The 20,655-nt window shown below is 33.5% G+C and overlaps 1 protein-coding gene across 4 annotated transcripts in view; it reads left to right on the top strand.

The window, feature by feature from the left end:
* LOC101893228 (mucin-2) overlaps window positions 1-20,655 on the top strand; it is a 345,912-nt gene that overhangs the window by 246,946 nt on the left and 78,311 nt on the right. For all 4 annotated transcript variants that reach the window (XM_059127347.1, XM_059127350.1, XM_059127346.1 and 1 more), the window contains 2 exons: window positions 10,424-10,619; window positions 10,666-10,874. In XM_059127347.1, the coding sequence (XP_058983330.1) occupies window positions 10,424-10,619; window positions 10,666-10,874 (405 nt within the window). The remainder of the gene's footprint in view (window positions 1-10,423; window positions 10,620-10,665; window positions 10,875-20,655) is intronic.

Raw genomic sequence — 20,655 nt, 5'->3', positions numbered from 1 at the left:
AAACCAGGACAGAAATTCACTTAATTCGTTTGGTCTTACATTTACCTTTTCGACCATCGATATATTTAGTTGAGAGGAATTCGATTTGAATGGGAATATTTTCTTTGGATCGTCTTTGAAATGTCGTGTATGTTGTGCTAAATCCAGGTCAATACCACATTCTTTTAAAAAGTCGATTCCGAGTAATGTTCTATTGCCGGTAGCATTCGGAAGACACATAAATTGTATAGTTTTAAAGCGATTTCCCATAATTATATTTACCGTAGTACATTTTCATAATGCGGAATTCCATCAGCGAATATTATCTCTGCGCAAACTTTTTTAAATGAAATACCTTTCTTGAGCAATTGTTGGTAGAGCTGAAATCCCGTAACGCTTGTCAAAGTAAGCTTCTCCTTTTAAAGCGTTTATGATCACCTCTACTAATGAAACGTCTTTCCCAACCACAGCAGCGTGCGTCGAATTAAAATCTAGAGGTTGTTCCTTTTTATTTTGATTCATGTTTGGGCAATTGGAACGATAATAACCTTCCATACCACATCCATAGCAATTTAACTTTGACTCACTGGTAAAGATACTTCCTTATGCTTTCAGCCTCAATCTTTTTGAAACAGTTTTCTGCTAGATGATTTTTCTTTCTGCAGTAAGTGAAACGTAAGAAGGACTTTTCACTGGACTGTGGTGGTTTTAGCTTATCATCTTTGTTCTCCTGCTAGCGATATCTCTAGCTTGTTTTAAAAGATCTTGGAAAGTAATAATAGAATCGAGAGATAAAGCTCCTTTAATTTGCGCAATTTACTGACCAAAAAAACATATTTATCATAGTTTTTTTCAGACAATTTCTCGGTTATATGTGCAAATTATCTCCCTTTCCTACATATGAAAGCATCCTTTGTTTCAAAGCTCTTGCTTTTTGACAAATGTCGTTAAATATTTTCCAATCTGGTTTCACAGGAGAAAATGCGTTACGAAGAAGCTCTATTTCATCATTAAAGGTATTTCTGGACAATGTCTGTGACTGTACCTGTGAAAATGCACACGCATTTGACGAAATATGTATGTTGGAATTGACATTTGTACCATTTCTATTCTAAGACGAGATTTGTGTGTTCGTGAGTTGAACGAGGTGTTGTCACGGGTTGTTCAAATGGTACATTTTCGTTGCTTTCCGCAACCAAGGGATAAATTCTGGGACAGATCTGATGTAATGTGTACCAAGAGTGCAGTTGAAATGCGTTCTTCTTTGCGAGTACAACAACAATGAATAGTTTTTAGGAACAGCGTGACAACTGTCAGCGCAGGCAAGTTTTCGAATAACTTTGTAATAGAACAACAATTTTTGCCGATTTTGTCCAGCAACAATGATATTCGATGAAGTGATGTTGAATTTTTAAAAAGCAAAATATATAAAAACTTTTTATCCTTTTCCGTTGGGCGCCATTGTAGAAGGGGGACATTATTTTATACCCCTTTCAAGAATATGTGAATTATAAAATATTTTGTTGTATTACGGATTAAATCCAATGCCGAACGATAAACGTTCAAGCTGGATAATAATATTTTGTATAACAAAATAAATTTTAAATCTTAAAGAAAATCCTAACCGAACGATTAACTTCTTAGTGGGATAATTCTTTAAGGTTCGTTCCGAAATAGGGAGAATAAAAACCCAATTATTCGCTTAAATTTGTTTGGTGTTTATTATTCGCCAGTTATACAGAAATGAATCTGAATATTACAATGTTCTTTCTTAAATAGCATGATGAATTGAGTGATCAATAAAAGAGAGTAAGAAATCGAGATAAAACGAAAACTCATTTGAGTGAAGAAAAAAATAATTGTAATAGTATTCTGAGTGATAAATTGTCACAAACGAATGGATAAATAGAAAGGGAAAACAACTAATTGTCAATGATTCTAATTACATAAAGCATTTAAAATAAATAAATTAAATTTATAACACTCAAGCACCAGTATTAAGTACCCGGACTTTCAGAAACCATTTCAGTTGTCTACATATGCAAGTAATAATGCAGTTGGTGCTGTTTTACAGCAAAACGAACTTTGAATCAACATGAAAGAATATTCGATTTCCTTAACATATTAAATAAGGACACAGGGGATATAAATTATGTTGATGGTGCCAGCAGCTCGTTATATAATAACCATGATGTTGGAAACATTTCATTCACAATTGGAAGGCAACCAAGATTATATTAACATACCAAAAACTTTTGTAAATATATTTAAACTACAAATAATTTTAACTTAGAAGACTTAGAACAGGTGTAACACTCGAATTTATATATCGTCTAGAGACTTGTGCCCCAGACAGAGTTAATGTCATTAAAAACCCCTCAATGCACTTTTAATTTTTACCTTATTGTTGCCCGTTTCTTTCCGCCATCAGATAAAATAAAATCTTGATCTCTCCGACACCGGACGCCTCACTTCTATTTTATTAACTTCTGGTAATTTAGTTGAATTTCGTCATATTAATCCAAAAAAGGGGCATTAAGAAGTTAAACCAGGTAATGAGTTCAAAGTTTGAACTTTAAAGCTTATCTTAGAAATGAAGAGATAGAGTTTCATTTAGTAAAATCGAATACACATAGAGATAATGCAGATATAGAACGTTTACATAATATCCTCTCGGCAAAAGAATAAGAAAATATATAAAAAGTTAAAATTTGTAAAGCTATTAAGTATTGTAGCAATTGCTTTTAGTTAACATGCGAAATATTCATAACAACAATAGTAAAAGTGTAGCCAAATACAATTGAGAAATAATTACAGACTAATTTGTCCAATGAAATGTTGTAAAGAACGTTAACGGCGTTACTTCTAATAATCAGCGTGGTCAGTTCCTGGACAGATATTGGAACTGATGTCTGGTTTTACCACTGTACCAGAGTTTAATATAATCCTCAGATAGAATAATGGCTTATACGTGCTTATTCTAAAATAATAAAAAAAAAATATATATAGGATTTTGTCTGCACGCGCGATAAAAAATATAACTGTAATAATAAAAGAATTTTTTTTGTGTAATGCTCCAACGATATTCTTTATGTAGTAATTATGTTTGTTTTGCTATATGTGCAAACTATCGGATTTATCAGACATCACAGAACTCATTATTTTTTATTGTTATTGGTACTTTTTCCAATATATACTTGCATAGAACTTTTACTTATTAACTGAAATACTCACACTTTATTTTTTGTTTCATTTGAAAAATGTGATGTCTGTCTTGGGAATCGATTCTGGGTGTTCCGAAACAAAGCTGGTATGATTGCCACTGCACCACAGCGTCTTATATTCCTCATATAGAATAAAGTCTTATTTATGTTCAATTAGTAACTAACTGCAAACTATCGCTGTTTTGTCCGGTGGAAGTCAAAAGAAAGTGTATGCAGACCCGCAGAAATAATATAAGGTGTCGATTGTGTAGATACGTTCATCGTGACGTTCATCGTATAAAATAACGATAGCTTACAATTATTTACGAATTGAACAAAAATAATGTAACAATGGACATTGTGGTGCAGTGGTAAGCGGGCTCGCGTAAACCTGAACACCCAGGTTTGATTCCCAACACATACATCACATTTTTTTGATTGTTCCCAACGCTTCGCTTTCACGCCCCTGCCGACCGAGAGGGCCACCTCCCCATAACGTAGGGAGCACGTACACCCCATAGTCCGGATTATAGGGGGTTAGTAGACTTGGGAAACCGGCTATATTAGAGCATCAGCTGGTTTAACAATTTCAAAGAATTAAAGTATCTAGGCTAAACTACAGTAAAACAAAACAATACATATGCTGAATCACAGAAACTAAGTCTGGCATATATTTTACAAACTAAGAACGTAGTATAGAGTTTTTTTATGACATTCAAGGGTTCACACAAGGAAATCGTGTAATTTATATTTATTACAATCAGCACAAAAACTCCGGAGAGGATTATTTAATTCATAGTTCGATTTTGCTAATGTTAGTTTAAGTGGTATTTACGTGTATTTCGCGAGGGGCATTAAATTTAATTTCATCAGTTAAAAACTCTGAAAAAGAAGTTTGATGATAAAAATACATCTAAGCATTAATCGCCATTTCTCTAGTGTAGGAAGATCCGTAAGTTTAAGCCATCATAAACCTCTCAGAGCAAACAAAAAATTGAACCTGTACAGATTCTATCTTTTTTGAATATATTTTATAGAAAGGATTCCAAAGTACGCAGCCATATTCTAAAGTAGGTCGAAAAAGGCTTATAAATAAGCGTTTGGTCACATAAGGATCCTAGTATTCCTTTGACCAACGTTTTATAAATTCTAGTAACGGTTTAGCTTTATTAACACAAGACTCTATATGTAAATTAAAACGTAATTTACGCTCAAAAAGTTTGGGAATTGCACTTAGTTTTGCAATACCCCTATAATTTTCAACAACACATCTACTGTCAGCTTTATGCAGTGGAATAATAAAGCTTGAACGCCAAATGAAAGATAGAAACCTAGGGTTAGCGAAGAATTAAAAATACTTGTTAGACGAAGATATAGTTCATGTGCACATGCTTTTAAAATGAAAGACGGTACACCATCTGGACCCTGTGAGTTGGAACATTTCAATGAAAGTAAACCATGCAACACTTCATCGGATGTGAGAATAATACAAGGTAACTGATTGAATTTATTATTACTATAAGAGTATTTTGCACCCTTAGTGGAATATCTGAAATACGTACTTTGAAAAAAATCTGCAAACATATCTGCTATTTCACTAGGTTCACATGATTCTCTACTACCGAATCGCATACAACTAAGAAATTCACGGACTTTTCTTTTTGAATTAACGAGTTTATAAAAGTTTTTACGATTTTTATAGAGGCTGTTTCTCATCTTGACAAGGTATTCAGAGTAACATTTAGAATTTTCAGTGTTGTATAAATTTCTAGCTTCTGTATAAATAGTAAAGTTTGTGGTATTTATTATATTTATGGTATAATTTATTTTTTTTAATAACCTGATTTTTATGTTACGTAAGCGCCTAAGTTGTGGGGCAAGCCAAGCTGGACCCATATCAATGCACATTTTCACAAGTGGGAGGTTTCTAATGCATTGTTAATTATTTTATAAAAGCTTAAAATACGAAAATCCAAATTACCTTCAAAACACCAATTTATATTGGATAATGTAGAACGCAGCAGATCAACGTTAGACTGGCCAAAGTTTAACTTACGCAACTTATTTTGAGATGAAGTATGTACTGTTCTCTAGTTCTGAGAAAGGAGGGGTTCTGGACACAGAAGAGTTATGGATGAAAAAAAAAATTAAATCTAATATTTTACCTTTCGCGTTGTAGGTAGAATTTATTTGATAAAGACATTGATCAAACATGATTTCCCAAAAAGATGACATCTCAGTAGAAAGTTCTGTAGAAGAGACTGGTACATAATCTACAATATTTTCTCCTGGGACCAATGCTAGATTAGGTAGATTGAAATCCCCAAAACAAATAATTTTTGCGTTGGAGGAATGATATAATGAAACCTCTTTTATTAAGACTGAATGGATATGATAAATATCAATGTCTGAATTTGGAGGAATATAGGAACAAATTATAATAAAATTACAGATATTTTAATTTAACACAAACAAATTCAACCTTGGGGTGTCCTGTAACCACAGTACGTTCTGATGCAATAGAACTATGAACGGCAAAGAAAACACCTTCACCAATTTTATTTAATCTGTCTTTTCTGTAAATTTGATACTGATCAGATAAAATCTCAGTGTCACGAATCTGTGGTTTTATCCATGTTTCCGTGAATACCAAAATTTTGAAATCACTGTCAAAGGATTTTATATAAATATTTCTAAGCTTAGTGTTAAGACCTCTCACATTTTGATAACAAAAGAGATAGTGATTTACTTAGTTTTTGAAAGATTAACCGGTAAATTAACGGGGTTAAATAATTTAGCAGAAGTAATGATTTTAAATGATGAAATATCGCGAGGTTGGGACGTGTAAAATTAAACATTTTTTATGCCATTATCAGGTTAATTCGGAGTTTTTGTTTTTATGTAACATCGAAGGTTGACAACTGTAGCATCGGGATGCAATCGGGATACAAATATAGTTTTACTCGGCGCTACAACAATAAGTTGATCCGTAGACAAAGGGAATTCGCAGAAACAGACTTTTCATTCAAATCAGAAGGCGTAGAATTCCATTGTTAATGTGTGCAGAAACTTGGCCAGAACGGAAGGCTATTAGATTCTGCAGTAACAAAAGCTTCCTTTAACGGTTCTGCCGAACGTGGAGCAGATAACGTTTGTTTATTGGTGTTATCGGTAAAAATTAGAGGAATAGTATTAGCTATTGTACTGGACGAGCTAACAACAATTGCAGGGGCTAACAATTAAGAAGCTATAGGTACGGTTTTAGAAGATTGCATTTCGACGGGAGCATTTCCTGCAACAATTTCAATAGTTTTATAATCAATAGAGGATGGGATGTCCGAGCCAAAAAATTTGGCAGCATTGTGTGGCTGAGCCACAGCTGGTGAATTTAAACGGATCAAATCATCACCAGGTACAAAAACTGATGTTTTCTTTCGTTTCGGAGATCCATCTAGGAATTGAAAATTATTAAACTTTTTTTTTGATGTTTACAAGCTTTAAAAATGCTTCGTCGAAAACCTTCTTCAAAGCTGCTAATTCAATTTTAGACACCTTGAAATGAGTATAAAAGTTAATTTCTAATGTCCTACAATCAATACATGCCCAACATAAACCATTTTTTTCACGATCAATAAGAAGATCAAAATGGCGGCCATTAAGACCTGCACACTTTAAATGTTCATGCTTATCGCATAGCCAACATGTTAGTAAACGTTCTTTAAAATTCGAGCACTCCATGTTAATGAAAAAATACTAAAGGAAACAGTGTATTAAGGAAATAGTGTAGTAATCAATTTACAGTAACAGCCTAAAAGTATGCTTAGGAAAGCCAATTTAATACGTACAGAACAGCAAAAAGGAATCAGGCCCAAACGTCAAAAAACAAAAGAAATAACACTACTATGAAAATAAGAAACACAGAAAAGAATGTAAAACACCAAATGATCAACGCGCACAAAATTAAATTTAGTAAAATACTAGCTGGCCCGGTCCGCGTTGCCGGCCCGTACTTTTAGTCTTTAAAGCATAATAAATCACAGATCTGACTTATGTAGGCGGCACAATTTTGATTATAAGTAATGACTTGATTATGAGTAATGACTCCATGACTAAATATAAATTAATATTCATGGCAAAAATTATAATTACCGTCGGTTTTAGATATTTTAAAGAGCCTGATCTTATTTTTCAGCTATAGGCTTTAATTTGAGTGTTAAATACCTATATGATAAAGAACATCTATAATAGCCCCATGTGAAAATTCAGCTCAATTTTTGATATTGTAAAAAGCATTCAAATGTGCTATAATTTGAAATTTGTATTTCCAACGTTTAAAATCCCGTACTGCGTGGTATTCAGTTTTGTCCACCTCATACTTGAAGGCAGAATGTAGTCAGAATAGCCAAAAAAATTACTCTTTTGCTCCGATTACCGTAAGATGGACATTAATTGTTTGTCATTTAAATTTTGCGGTGGAGATCCAATAAAGTTCCTTTATAATTTCGTATTTTTTTTTTCATGTTTCTGCCACAATTTCCGACTGAATGAGTCCCAGATTGACATTTCGGAGTTTATTTCATATAGACGTACATCCCAACTCTACGTTCCCAACCAATATTCTCTTGGGGGTTACAAATTCAATAGAATACCAAATTTTCTTTTCTGACCACACATTGGTTGGGAAAGTGGACTTGGGGGTATACTAATGTGGGGACTATACTTAAATAAATTCATATGAGGATAATTATCTGTAAGATGATTTTCCACTCCAGGGTTTTTTACCCCAGGTAGCCTCAAAACTAAGATGCGCGCTTTTCCGAAAAATAAAAATTTATAAGAAGAGGTTTTCTTCCCCCTTAGAAACAAAGATGTCAAATAAGGGCCAAAAAATGAAAAAGTGAGCAAGACCACGAAAATACCTTAAATCATATGATGGTGATACCAAAACGTGATAATTTTTTGCAAAGATGGTTTCTTCTTAAATTAAAATGTAGAATATACTTGAAATCGGGTTGTTCCGTTATCAGAGGTTATGATCCATATCATGACCTGGCAAAGCGATTAAAGGTATCTTGAATGTTTAGGTAGAATTTCTATTTTGCGTTCTTTATAGTCGGCGTTTGACTGATTGCAGTCCCAATGTATTTTGCATTTTGTGTTCTCATTTGACAATTTATTGAAAGAAGTAGGTCCACTTTTTGAAATTAGCCCCATAACGCTTCTTTAGTCATTTTTGTTTGTTTAAATGTGTTCGCATCTTCCAGCTGAAGCACGATATAGGTCCTGGAGTAGAAAGCATTTAACATCGTATTGCGCCCTCATTTCATTTTTAATACTATTCATTCAGAATTCAAACCAATAAAAAAATGTACACTTCAATATAGAAAAAAGAAAAAGAATCTTCAACTGGTTCGCTGATTTTTTTTGCAGCAAATTTTTAAAGGTCCTTACGAAATTTGTCGGTAGAATGTACTATTATTATGAAATTAGATTCCATTGAAAAATTGTCGATTTTTCTCGATTTTAGAATTTTCATATAAAGCGACAACGAATAAAATTGTTATTAATAGATTTTATGTATTTATTCGGTATTACGAATAAATACATAAAATCTATAAATAACAGTTTTATCCGTTGTGGCTTTATACTACCCAAAAAAACCTACACCACCTAAACCTCACATTAGAATAAAAAAAAAAAAACACTACAAATGTACATTCGAAAATAGTAAGTCAAATTGGAAAAAATATGCAATATAAAACATTACTATTGTACATTTTAAAAGTCGAAATGAAAATGTTCAAATTTCACATTTTTACGCGATTTTTTTGGGATTTTATTCATTTCTGCCAAGAGGCAATTCCGAATTTGTCTTAATCGTTAAAATCAGACCGGCGGTCTTTATGTTATAAGAGTAGTAACTAACACAACTTTCTTTTACATATAGAGAGATAGATTTAAAAGTAGGCGCGTTCCTCAGCCCCTAAATAAGTACTTAGGGTTGGATGGAAAGCCAACAGCATCTCGTGTAATAATTCTGAAACCGATATCTTCACTATTTTGGCAAATATAAAGATTTTAGATAAATCGAAATAGTGGGCGTAAAAGGATGTGTGGTCAATATTTTTTTTTCTTTAAAAACCTAACTCGGGGTATGACAAACGTTTGTACAAAAAATTATGCAAATCGGTCCAGCCGTTTTCAACTGATTCCGTTACCAACAAACAACAATTGATTTTTATATATATAGATAGATTATACAAAATCTTCACAAAAACTTCACACTTTTACAAACTATTGAAATGTGTATATTTAAAAAATCAGAATTCAAAACTTCTAAGAACACAATAACTGCGAACATTTAATTATATTTTAATTTTTTGACGACACACAGAAAAAAACATTTGCATGCGAACAGAGTTGTCAGAAAAAAATAATGTGTGAGTATTCCAGCTAATTAGGAAAATATATATGCAAGCGTACTTTGAAAAAAGTGCCAATAACATTTAAAAATGCGAAAAAGAATAGAAATATTTTTTTTTAATTCCAATAACTGTGACTTCTGTGATTTTAGAAGTATAGCTGTATACGCTATTTAGTCATGCCTTAAACCATCGCGGGCGTGGTTCATTTCTTCCCGAAAATATTGAGAAAGCGATATCTACCGCGATGATTTCTGTCGCTTAGATATGTCTTCTAATTCACGCCTGGGAAATTTTTGCTAGCAAGGATTATATGAAAACAATTCTAACATTTCCAAAAACAGAACTGAAATCGTCGTTTACGAAACGAAATATATATCACACAACAACTAGATGTATTTCAAGTAACTAAACACCGACAACATAAATTATTGAAGGCAGTGACTCTTGGTTGATGAATAATATCAAAGTATAATATACCGTTAGTAATTTGAAAATAAACAATTTGCAAATTATGGCACACGTACACTGTGACCCGACCATATTTTCTTCAATTTCAATTGTTCCTGTATTGAATATAGAAAAATCAATTAATTCAGACGTTAATGATCTGCAGCATCACAATAAAAATTAAAACTTAGATTTTTTAAATATTTTTTCATTTTACATACATAAGTTGTCATTACGGACACTTATTGTCACAAACCCATGCCTTTAAAAATGCCTTCTAAACTCGTTAAAATAAAGCATTTTGCCTAATTATATACGTTTTTATCAAAAATTTTTTAAAATTATGTACGTATTTTCCTATACTTTCAGTTATATGTCATCTAACTATCCTTTCAATGTCGATCAAAATTATGCCCCCATTTCGATTGCATCGGAAGATGGAAAGTGTAATAGAAACTCCGGCATTTTGAGTCCAACTGATCCACAACATTCGTCATTAGTATTCAAAGAAGATAAGGGAAAAGACAGCCCCCCTGAAAATATGAAAATTTTTCATCAGCAACAGGTAATTAATCTATTCAAATATGGATTTCTAATAATGTATTTTTTAGACTACTTTAAACAAAGGATTAAAAACGGATGGACCTTCAAAAGCAGAATTTTTAAAAACAGAGACAAATATCAGTACTGCAGCACAAATTCCGCAAATGCCTTTACATAGTAAAGAAATGCAAGGTATGGGACCTTATTCCAACATTTACCAAAGACATCCGATGACACTAAATTCCCAGCAGATGTCACGTGAAGAGGAGTTGAGGAGGTAAGAAAATATAGAGAAATCGCATAGTTTTTAATTATTATATATTTTATATATTAATTATAAGCCCCATTTTTCTATTTATTGAGTTAATATTTTTGGAATTTTAGAAGAAATTAAAAATTGAGAATTTATAGCGTTTCCAAAATTTGCTTTTAAACTTAATATTCGAAGGAAAAATAAAAAAGCTGAAATTTTTTATAAGATTTCGAAATGTTTCACTACAATTTTGTCTACATAATATGTAGCATACATCTAGTTTGATTTAATACAATCTGATGAAAAAATAAATGCATTATTAGAAGCTGACATCAAAACACATTAATTTTGATTTGATAAAATTCAATGTAAACTTCAAGTAAATATTATGAAAAGCTAAAAACAGAGATAATAAAAAAATCTGTATTGAAATGGTAATAATGAATCAACCACAAGAATATAAAAAATGAATATAGGATTGTAGTGATCACTTATTGTAATGACATGTTAGACTATTAGATTTTTGTTATTACTTACGGTTTACTCCTTGGTATAGTCCCTAATGAGTCTAAACCTCTATTTGATTTTACGGTTTAGTTTAGTGGTATTACTTAATTTTCTCTCAATTTTTGTGTTCCCAGGTCATTTGTTTGGAAACGATATAATGGAAATACAGATTATAGTAGCATTTTGTCTTCATACGGTACCCTTTTAAGTGAGTTCTAAACCTTTTTTGAAGAAAATTACGAAACTCCTCTTTGGTGGCTCGCATGAGGGTTAAAATTGTGAAGTAATATAATCCTTGTAATATTGCCGAAATATTTTTTCTTTGCAACAGCTGGTGCGAACTTTTAAGTAGAAGTTATAGTATTCGGTTAGTAGATCAAAATCCCAAAATGGGAGTTGGGTTCCCAGCTCAAAAAATGTTTGGGCCCATATATATAGACGAAAAGCGACTAAAATATTTTACTACATCCTTCGCAAAATTTATGATATATTTGACACAAGTCTATGGGTTGCATATATAATTATTTCTAACCACGTTTTGGTGTAGTCCCCATATAAGTATATACCATTCCAGTGATATTGTTCATACTAATTTCGGTCATTTTGATCATTGAAGTTCTTAGTTGTGTGATATCTCCGGAACTGTTCTACCCTTCTTTCTGCCATTCCACGTCCTCCAGGCGGCATAGTAATAATAACGTATAGCTGATGACTGTACGCTCGTGGCGTGTCCGCACCCATCATTGATGACATTTGAGATTGGTTAAACGCTTAGTATATCAAAATGAAAAAAAAAAATTCACGTCAAAAAGATTTTATTTGCGTTCACATTTTTATTGAAATATTTTTACGCGTTTTTTTTTTTTTTTTTTTTTTTTTTTTGTTTTGCAAAGATACCACTCCGAAAATGTAACATAACTTTCTTTTATATGATGAAAAGAATTTTTTATTTTGTTCACAAAAAACGATTGAATTCAATAAGATAAGCCAAATTGAAAAAAATCGTACATTATATAAAATTGACAAAAAAGAAAAAAATGGAAAAAATCTTCAACTTGTTCGCTGATTTTTTACAGCAACAGTCAATAGAATGTACTATAATTTTGAAATTCAATTCCATGGAAACATTTTTCTAAATTTTTTACTAGTGTTTTTTGTAGTAGAAGTTTTATTAGGAATGAAAAACTTGAGTATGTACAACATGAATTGTAATATAATAGTAAATCAAAGACTACTATAGATAAAACAGAAACTTGGTTATATAAAGTAGTATAACATTTCTTAACACATCAACACTTTCCCTTGTTAAGAGATGTTAGACTGTTTGTTGTAATCCAATATGATCGCAAAGAAGTTTAAGTCTTGTGGGTTGCAAAGGTTTTGTCATCAAATCAGCTAATTGATCTTGCGTAGGTATTTGTATTACTTGAAGCTCATTTTCAGAAATTTTTTCTCTAATAAAGAAATGCTTATTGTTGATATGCTTTGTGCGTTTGTGATATTCAGGATTTTGTGCCAAACGTACTGCAGCAGAATTATCAACATATAACAATGGAGTGGAATTTAATTCTATCAATTCAGAATATAAACGTTTTAGCCAAATTACTTCTTTTGTTGCTTCAGAAGCTGCAACAATTTCTGCTTCTGTTGTAGATGTTGCTACCATAGCTTGTCTCTGGCTTAACCATGATACAACCCCTCCCGCAAATTTTACAACAACACCAGATGTAGATCTTCCGGTTTTCAAACATCCTCCAAAATCTGCATCACTGTAGCATTCTAGCTCTTGAGCATGTTCGTTGTTGTAAAATATTCCATAATTAATTGTTCCAGATATGTAACGAAAAACTCTTTTAACTCGGGTAATATCTTCGTTGGATGGATTTTCTAATGTTCTTGAAAGGAATCCAATGCTATAAGCTAAGTCAGGCCTTGTTCCCAACATAAGATACATAATGGCTCCTACGGCTTGTCTGTATGGAAATTGAGAACACTTCACATTGTCTTTCCCCGATTCGAAATTTTCTCCTTTCAGCATAGGCGATGAAACTGGCCTGCAATCAGTAAACCTAAATCTTCCCAGAATTCTTTTTGCGTATGCTTCCTGACTGATTGATATTCCACTTTCATTTGCCTTTATTTCCAGACCCAAAAAATAACTTGCATCTTTTGTGGTTATTTTGAATTCTCTTCTCAACTCTTCCAAAAATGTTTCCAGCTCGCCGGGGTCTGTGGCAGCTACTAGACCATCATCTACATAAAGAGCTAGTATTAATTTATTCCCTTCTTGATTTCGTATGTATATACAGGGATCGGCGTCACTTGCTATAAAACCGATTATTAATAAATATTTTCCAAATCTTCGGTTCCAACACCGCGGAGCTTGCTTTAATCCATATAGACTCTTTTTAAGCTTACAAACTCTTCCTGTGCCGTCATCAAAACCATCTGGTTGTTTCATAAAAATAGTTTCTTCAAGGTGACCATAAAGAAAAGCAGTGGATACATCAAATTGAGATAGATGCATCTTTTCACTTGCAGCTATACTTATTATAGCTCGTATCGCTGCCAACCTTGCAACTGGACTGAAGGTTTCATTGTAGTCTACACCTTTGCATTGTTTGTATCCTTTTATAACTAATCTTGCTTTGTATTTGTCTGTACTTCCATCAGGGTTAGTTTTTATCTTATAAACCCACTTTGATGGGAGTACCTTATTTCCTTTTGGAAGTTGAATCAAATCCCACGTGTTGTTTTCTCTGAGGGAATTCATTTCTGACTTCATTGCCTTTATCCAATGATATTTTTCTGTACTTTCGACAGCATCAATAAAACTGGTAGGTGTTTGTACTTCACACATAAAATCTTGAGCAGCCATAACATAGTCATTATACTTCGAGTTATGTAGCGTTGATCGATCTCTTAAACGATTTCTAATTGTATTTTCTATCGTATCAAATCCACGGAAATCACTCTCATTGGATACATTTTCTTCCGAACATTCTTCAAACATCTCATCTTCCCAATCTGAATCACAACGAATCTCTTGAATATATCTTGGTGTACTGGGCTGAATATGATCTTCTTCTAACACTTCTTCTTTAGATCTCTCATATGATTTAAATGGCAATTTTATTTCTTCAGCTCTCTTATTTGAAAACTCTTCATTCATTTCTTGCTTTTGATCGTCACATTTTGAAATTTGTTCATTAAATGTCACATCTCTTGACAAAATTACACTCTGATTTTCTTTGATGTAAATTCTATAACGCTCTTCAGTATCATATCCAATTAAATGTCCCTTGATTGCCTTTGAATCCATCTTTTTCCTCTTCTGTCTTGGAACATGGACATAGCATTCACTTCCAACTATTCTCAAATGAGTAATTCTGGGTTTTCTTCCAAACCAAAGTTCATGTGGACTTTTGTCATCAACTGGTATCTTGCGAGTACGATTTAAAATATATATGGCGGTACGAACTAACTCAGCCCAAATAGCTTCAGGAAATTGGACATTCTTATTCGAGTACTTAAAAGTACGGGCCATCTCAATTACAGTTCTATTTTCCCTCTTGCTTGCACCATTCTGTTGCGGAGTGTAGGGAGCAGTTAGTCTCTGTGTAACTCCATATTTCTTTAGAATTTGCTTTACTTCATTATTATCGAATTCGCCACCATTATCGCTCAAAAATTCTTTTATTGGATTTCCTTGATTTTCTGAAAAAGCTAGAACTTCCTTCAATACAGTTTTAACTTCGGATTTTTCCTTCAAGAAATATCCAAAACAATATTTACTGTATGCATCTTTAAATATGACCAAATACTTCCTTTTGCTGAAAGACATATGGAATGGGCCACATACGTCAGCTGACATTAATTCGCCTGGTCTTTTAGAAACCTCTCTAGTACCAAAAGGTAATCGATGTGACTTTCCATAAATACAGGATTCACAAATTTGCATATCAAGTTTTACATTAATACCAAATTCCTCCCTTAGTTTCTTCTGTACATGGCGTTTATTCTGGTGTCCCCAACGTTCATGATATAGTTGCAATGTGTTATCAGATTCCGTTAAATTTACTTCATTTGTTGAATTTGAGATGACTGTTTCAATATCCGCTAGATACAATGTGCCTCCTTTTTCCCGATGACCAACTAATATCACCTTATTATTGACCCAAAGTTCACACTCAGTTGCTGTTGACTTAAATTCACTGTTTGAACACTTGTCTTGTGCAGATAAAACAGAAAATAAGTTCCTTGACACTCTTGGAACGTACCAAACATCTGTTAGTGTGATTTGGATTACCTTGTTGTTGACATAAGACTTGATATCAACTGTACCTTTCCCAATTACATCTAACATTTCACCACCGGCCGCTTTAATCTTGCAACATTCCTTGAACTTCTCGAAAGATTTAAATACATTTCTATTATTTGCCACGTGTCGTGTAGCGCCATTATCAATCCACCAATTCTTTGAAATATCCTCCTTAATTGTGTTAATCTCTTCATACATTAAAGGTAAAATCTGGTGTTGAGGAGTTATTGCTTCAGCCTTCTTTTCTTTTATAGGCTTACCATCACTTATCCATTTTCTGCAATCTCGTATCCAATGACCTTTCTTATGACAATAATTGCATGCACCATTTTTCTTGCTTGTTTTTGTATTATTGGTTTGTGGGAATTTTTTCTTGACATTATTAAGCATTAAAGCTTCTTCGTCCTTAACATCAGCACCTTTGCAATTTCTTTGATACATACAGAGTTGTGCGGTCATTTCCTCAAAATTCTTCTCTTCGTTTTTTGTTAAAAGCATCCAACTTGACTTAAAAGTATCAAAATGACTTGGTAAAATTTGAAGGATTTTGCAAACTAATAAAACTTCTGGGAGCTCATTTTCCTTACGTCCTTTCAATCCGTTATTGAGTTCTATCCACAAACTTTTGAGTTTTGCAATATGTAAGCTCACGTCTTCACTTAAATTCCATGTAAATGAGAAGAAGTCAATACATATTTTGAATAATTGATCCTTCGATCTAGCCTCAAATTGAACCATTAGCGATTCCCAAGCCTCAGCAGCAGTTTCTTTATCCATTATCTTTTGATACACATTGTCACTTACTGCGCTTGCTATCATGGATTTTGCATAACTGTTTGCTTTTCTATACAAGTCCGACTTTTCCTTGTACAGCTTCTTTTGTTCACTCGTGGCATCAGAGGATGGTGGATTTGGATTCTTTAGTTTACCTTCAATAACGTCAATTGCTCCTTCGTGATAGTCTAATAAATCACGCATCTTCCGTTTCCATATTGGATAGTCCGTTTCGTTTTCCAAAGGCTTGATGTGCTTAGCAAAATCCATTTCTTCTTTCTTTTTTTTTTTTTTTTTTTTTATAAGTTATTAGTTATTGTAGCCTGCTTCCTTGATTAAATTCTTTTTTCATAAATTTTTGAAGTTCTATATTTTTATAATTTTTATTTTTCTCAGAGACTCCTGGGCTCATAACCTTTTGTAGTAGAAGTTTTATTAGGAATGAAAAACTTGAGTATGTACAACATGAATTGTAATATAATAGTAAATCAAAGACTACTATAGATAAAACAGAAACTTGGTTATATAAAGTAGTATAACATTTCTTAACACATCAACAGTGTTTTTATCTTTACTATTATTTTCCCTTTTTTATTTGTTAAATATTGGATGTGTAATTTTTGTAATTTTAATTCAACGTTTTATGTTATTTGTAATTTCAATCTTTGTTGTTTGTGTGTATGTAGAATTGTTTGATTTTTGTATTGTAGAATTTTGTTTTCTTATTTTGTACAATTATACATACATTCTCAGCCCCCATAAATCCGTGCTAATATGCGTCTTTCCTAATTCGATGGCATGTTCCTTATCCCAGATTCGTATTATATTCCTGGACATCACCCAATCCAGCCGCGTTACACCCTTCTCTTCTTATAGCAGAATACGTGTCTCCTCCTAATTCTAAATCTATAGGTATATTGCTCCTGGGGTCTGGGTCCGAAAGTGCTTCCTCGGTAAAATATGAGGTTGGGTCGTTTAGAATGGGGTCTGAATAAATTCGTCTCGGCAGCTCATCTGTCACAATATCATTAACCTTCATCAGCCATGTTGAATTGGACCGCCGACTCATTATTTTGAAAGTCGTGAATCGTCGATCTTGGTACAGAAATGACCTTAGACCTGGCCTTGATTCTCTAGCTCTGGGGGCTGGTCTATTCTCTGAACGGCTGCGAGGATTGCGACGTTCGAAGTGCCGGGCTGGGTTGTTTCTATTGGGCACTGGTGCTACTTCGCGGGCTGGGTTGGCTTCGGGGCGTTGTGGGCTTCTTTCAACAATTAACCGATGGGATTCTCTCCTTTCAGGGCGTCTTGGGCTCTCTTCGTCTCTCCAATTTTGGACTGGTAAATATGCTGCCATCTGTGAAAAAGAGAAGAAGGAGTGGTAATTCTTTTGAAAAGAGGGGTCCGACTAATCAGTCGGAAAATAACTTGACAACCTTCGTCATGGGTCGGCTGATGTTCCCACCAGCCTTTTTTATGTCTACCACTGTAACATTTGCATCTGTTCCCTGATGGGTCTTGATAATTCTCCCGAGTTTCCACTCATTTGGTGCCAAACGTTCGTCTTTAATCACAACTAAGTCACCTTCTTTAAGGTTATCCTTTTGATATTTCCATTTGGTACGGCGATGAAGCTCATGTAAATATTCAACCTTCCATCGATTACACAAATGTTGGGAGATGATTTTTAACCTTTTCCGTCTATTAACTAGACTAATATATTGATCAGAAACATCTGGTTCGGTCGGAGCAAAAATCAGGGTACCTATTAAAAAACGACCTGGGGTTAAAGGCGCCAAATCGTTAGGATCTTCGCTAGCTGGACAAGGGTCTATAGTTAAGACATGCCTCTATGCGGGTTAAAATTATGGTGAACTCTTCAAAGGTAAAATTAATTTTTGGCATACTTTTTCTTAAATACTTTTTAAAGAATTTAACCCCGGCGTCCCACAAGCCACCATGTGCGGAGCGCCAGGGATAAATTTCCGATTAATGTTTTGATGAAAATTGTTTTGAACTGTGCTATTTTGTATATTTTTCATGAAGGCTAGTCGATCCCGCTTTAACAGATTAACTGCTCCCACAAAATTGGTCCCGTTATCGGAATAGATACATGACGGACAGCCCCGTCGGCTAATGAATCTAGAGAAAGCGGCAAGAAAGTCATATGTTGACAAGTCACTTGGGGTTCCAAATGAATGGCAAACAAACAAACAGACATATCCCCTCGTAATGAAACAGGCTCTGAAGGGTCCCTCAAAATCAACGCCTATGTTCATAAAGGGTCTTGCCAATAGAGTTCGTTCAGGAGGTAGTGATGCCATTATTTGACTATGTGTGCGTTTCTTGTGAATTAAGCATATTTTGCAGTTATGTATTGTTTGTTTAACCAACGATTTTAGTCCGTATATCCAGAACTCGAACCTTAATAATCTGATCACCAACTGATTACCACCTTGCAATGTGATTTTGTGAGCAAAATCTACTAATAGTTTGCTTAATATTGCTCCATGTGGTAATATTATTGGATGCCGTTCATCGTAAGTTAGCGCAGGCGATCTTACTAATCGGCCATTAGATCTCATGATCCCCTTTGAGTCCAAAAAAGGATTGAGTGTCAGTAATGAACTAGAAGAAGATGTTCCAACTTTCCTTACAAGTGATTCATAATCGGCTGCATAAAAGAATTTCTGGGTATGAATTATGCAAGCACTTTTGCCATCCTGAATTTCTTCAGCGGTGAGTTCTGTTGAAGAGGTTCTAAGATTTCGTCTATTTATTCCAGTGTTTTTCCAAAATCTTAACGCATATGCAGACGATCTACAGACCCTTGTTAAAGATGAATAATTTCTTAGAGGGTCACTTTCTTCTTCTAATAGAGTCAATGCTTTTAGTGCTTTTGCCTCTAAGTTTGTATCATCGGGCCGCACGATTGTTGTTCAGTCCAGTAATGAACAGAAAAGTTTGATATCTGGAGATTATTCAATTTTGTTGATGCTAATTTCAACAAAAGGACGGCTCCAAAAAGTTCTAATCTGAGAAGTGAAATTTTCTTAATTGGAGCAATTCTTGTTTTGGCAGTAAGCAATGACGTTCTGATTTCGTTGTCTTGTCGGATATATAATGCTGCTGCATTTGCATTTTCCGAGACATCGCAGAATCCATTAATTTCTACTACACTATTTGTGGTGTAATTTATCCAACTTGGAACTTTTAAATACTTAATATCTGCACTATGTTTAACAAAGTTTTGCCAGTTTAGAAGTGCCATTGTTTTCAAAGTGTCATCCCAGTTTATCTTATCAAGCCAAATTTGTTGCATAACTAGTTTGTCGGTTACTACACCCTCATGGGTCGAATAATTTGACAATTGTTGAGAGAACTTCCCTTTTTGTATAAATCTCCAGCAATGTTCCAATGTATTGCAAGTGTTTTTGTCGAGGCATCGTCGGAAATATTCAGTGAATTCACTGGGCTAACCTTTTCTTTGGGCAGGTCATTTATTAATTTTGGATCATTAGCAGTTCACTTCATTAGCTGAAATCCAGCCGATTCCATAGCGACTGTTAACTCCTTGCGAGATTTTATAGTCTGAATGACCTCCTGCTAAAACGTCATCAACATAAAGGTTGTCCAAAATTATTTTCGGTGCTATTGGATAAGTGTCTTTTACGTCTTAACCCCAAATGTTACCGTTAACAATTCATAATCTTGTATAGGGTCAGACGGTGATCTTCTGAATAAGATTCGTTGAAACTGTGTTTGACTATAGTCCTTTAAAAATTCTTTAAAAAATCCACGTCTATAGTCCTTTAAAAATTCTTTAAAAAATCCACGTCTATAGTCCTTTAAAAATTCTTTAAAAAATCCACGTCTATAGTCCTTTAAAAATTCTTTAAAAAATCCACGTCTATAGTCCTTTAAAAATTCTTTAAAAAATCCACGTCTATAGTCCTTTAAAAATTCTTTAAAAAATCCACGTCTATAGTCCTTTAAAAATTCTTTAAAAAATCCACGTCTATAGTCCTTTAAAAATTCTTTAAAAAATCCACGTCTATAGTCCTTTAAAAATTCTTTAAAAAATCCACGTCTATAGTCCTTTAAAAATTCTTTAAAAAATCCACGTCTATAGTCCTTTAAAAATTCTTCAAAAAAACTACGTCTATAGTCCTTTAAAAATTCTTTAAAAAATCCACGTCTATA

Source organism: Musca domestica, unplaced genomic scaffold (assembly GCF_030504385.1).
Source record: "Musca domestica strain aabys unplaced genomic scaffold, Musca_domestica.polishedcontigs.V.1.1 10, whole genome shotgun sequence".
NCBI classification, from domain to species: domain Eukaryota; kingdom Metazoa; phylum Arthropoda; class Insecta; order Diptera; family Muscidae; genus Musca; species Musca domestica.
The sequence above is the reverse complement of the archived record's forward strand: the minus strand, read 5'-3'. Positions and strand labels throughout refer to the sequence as shown.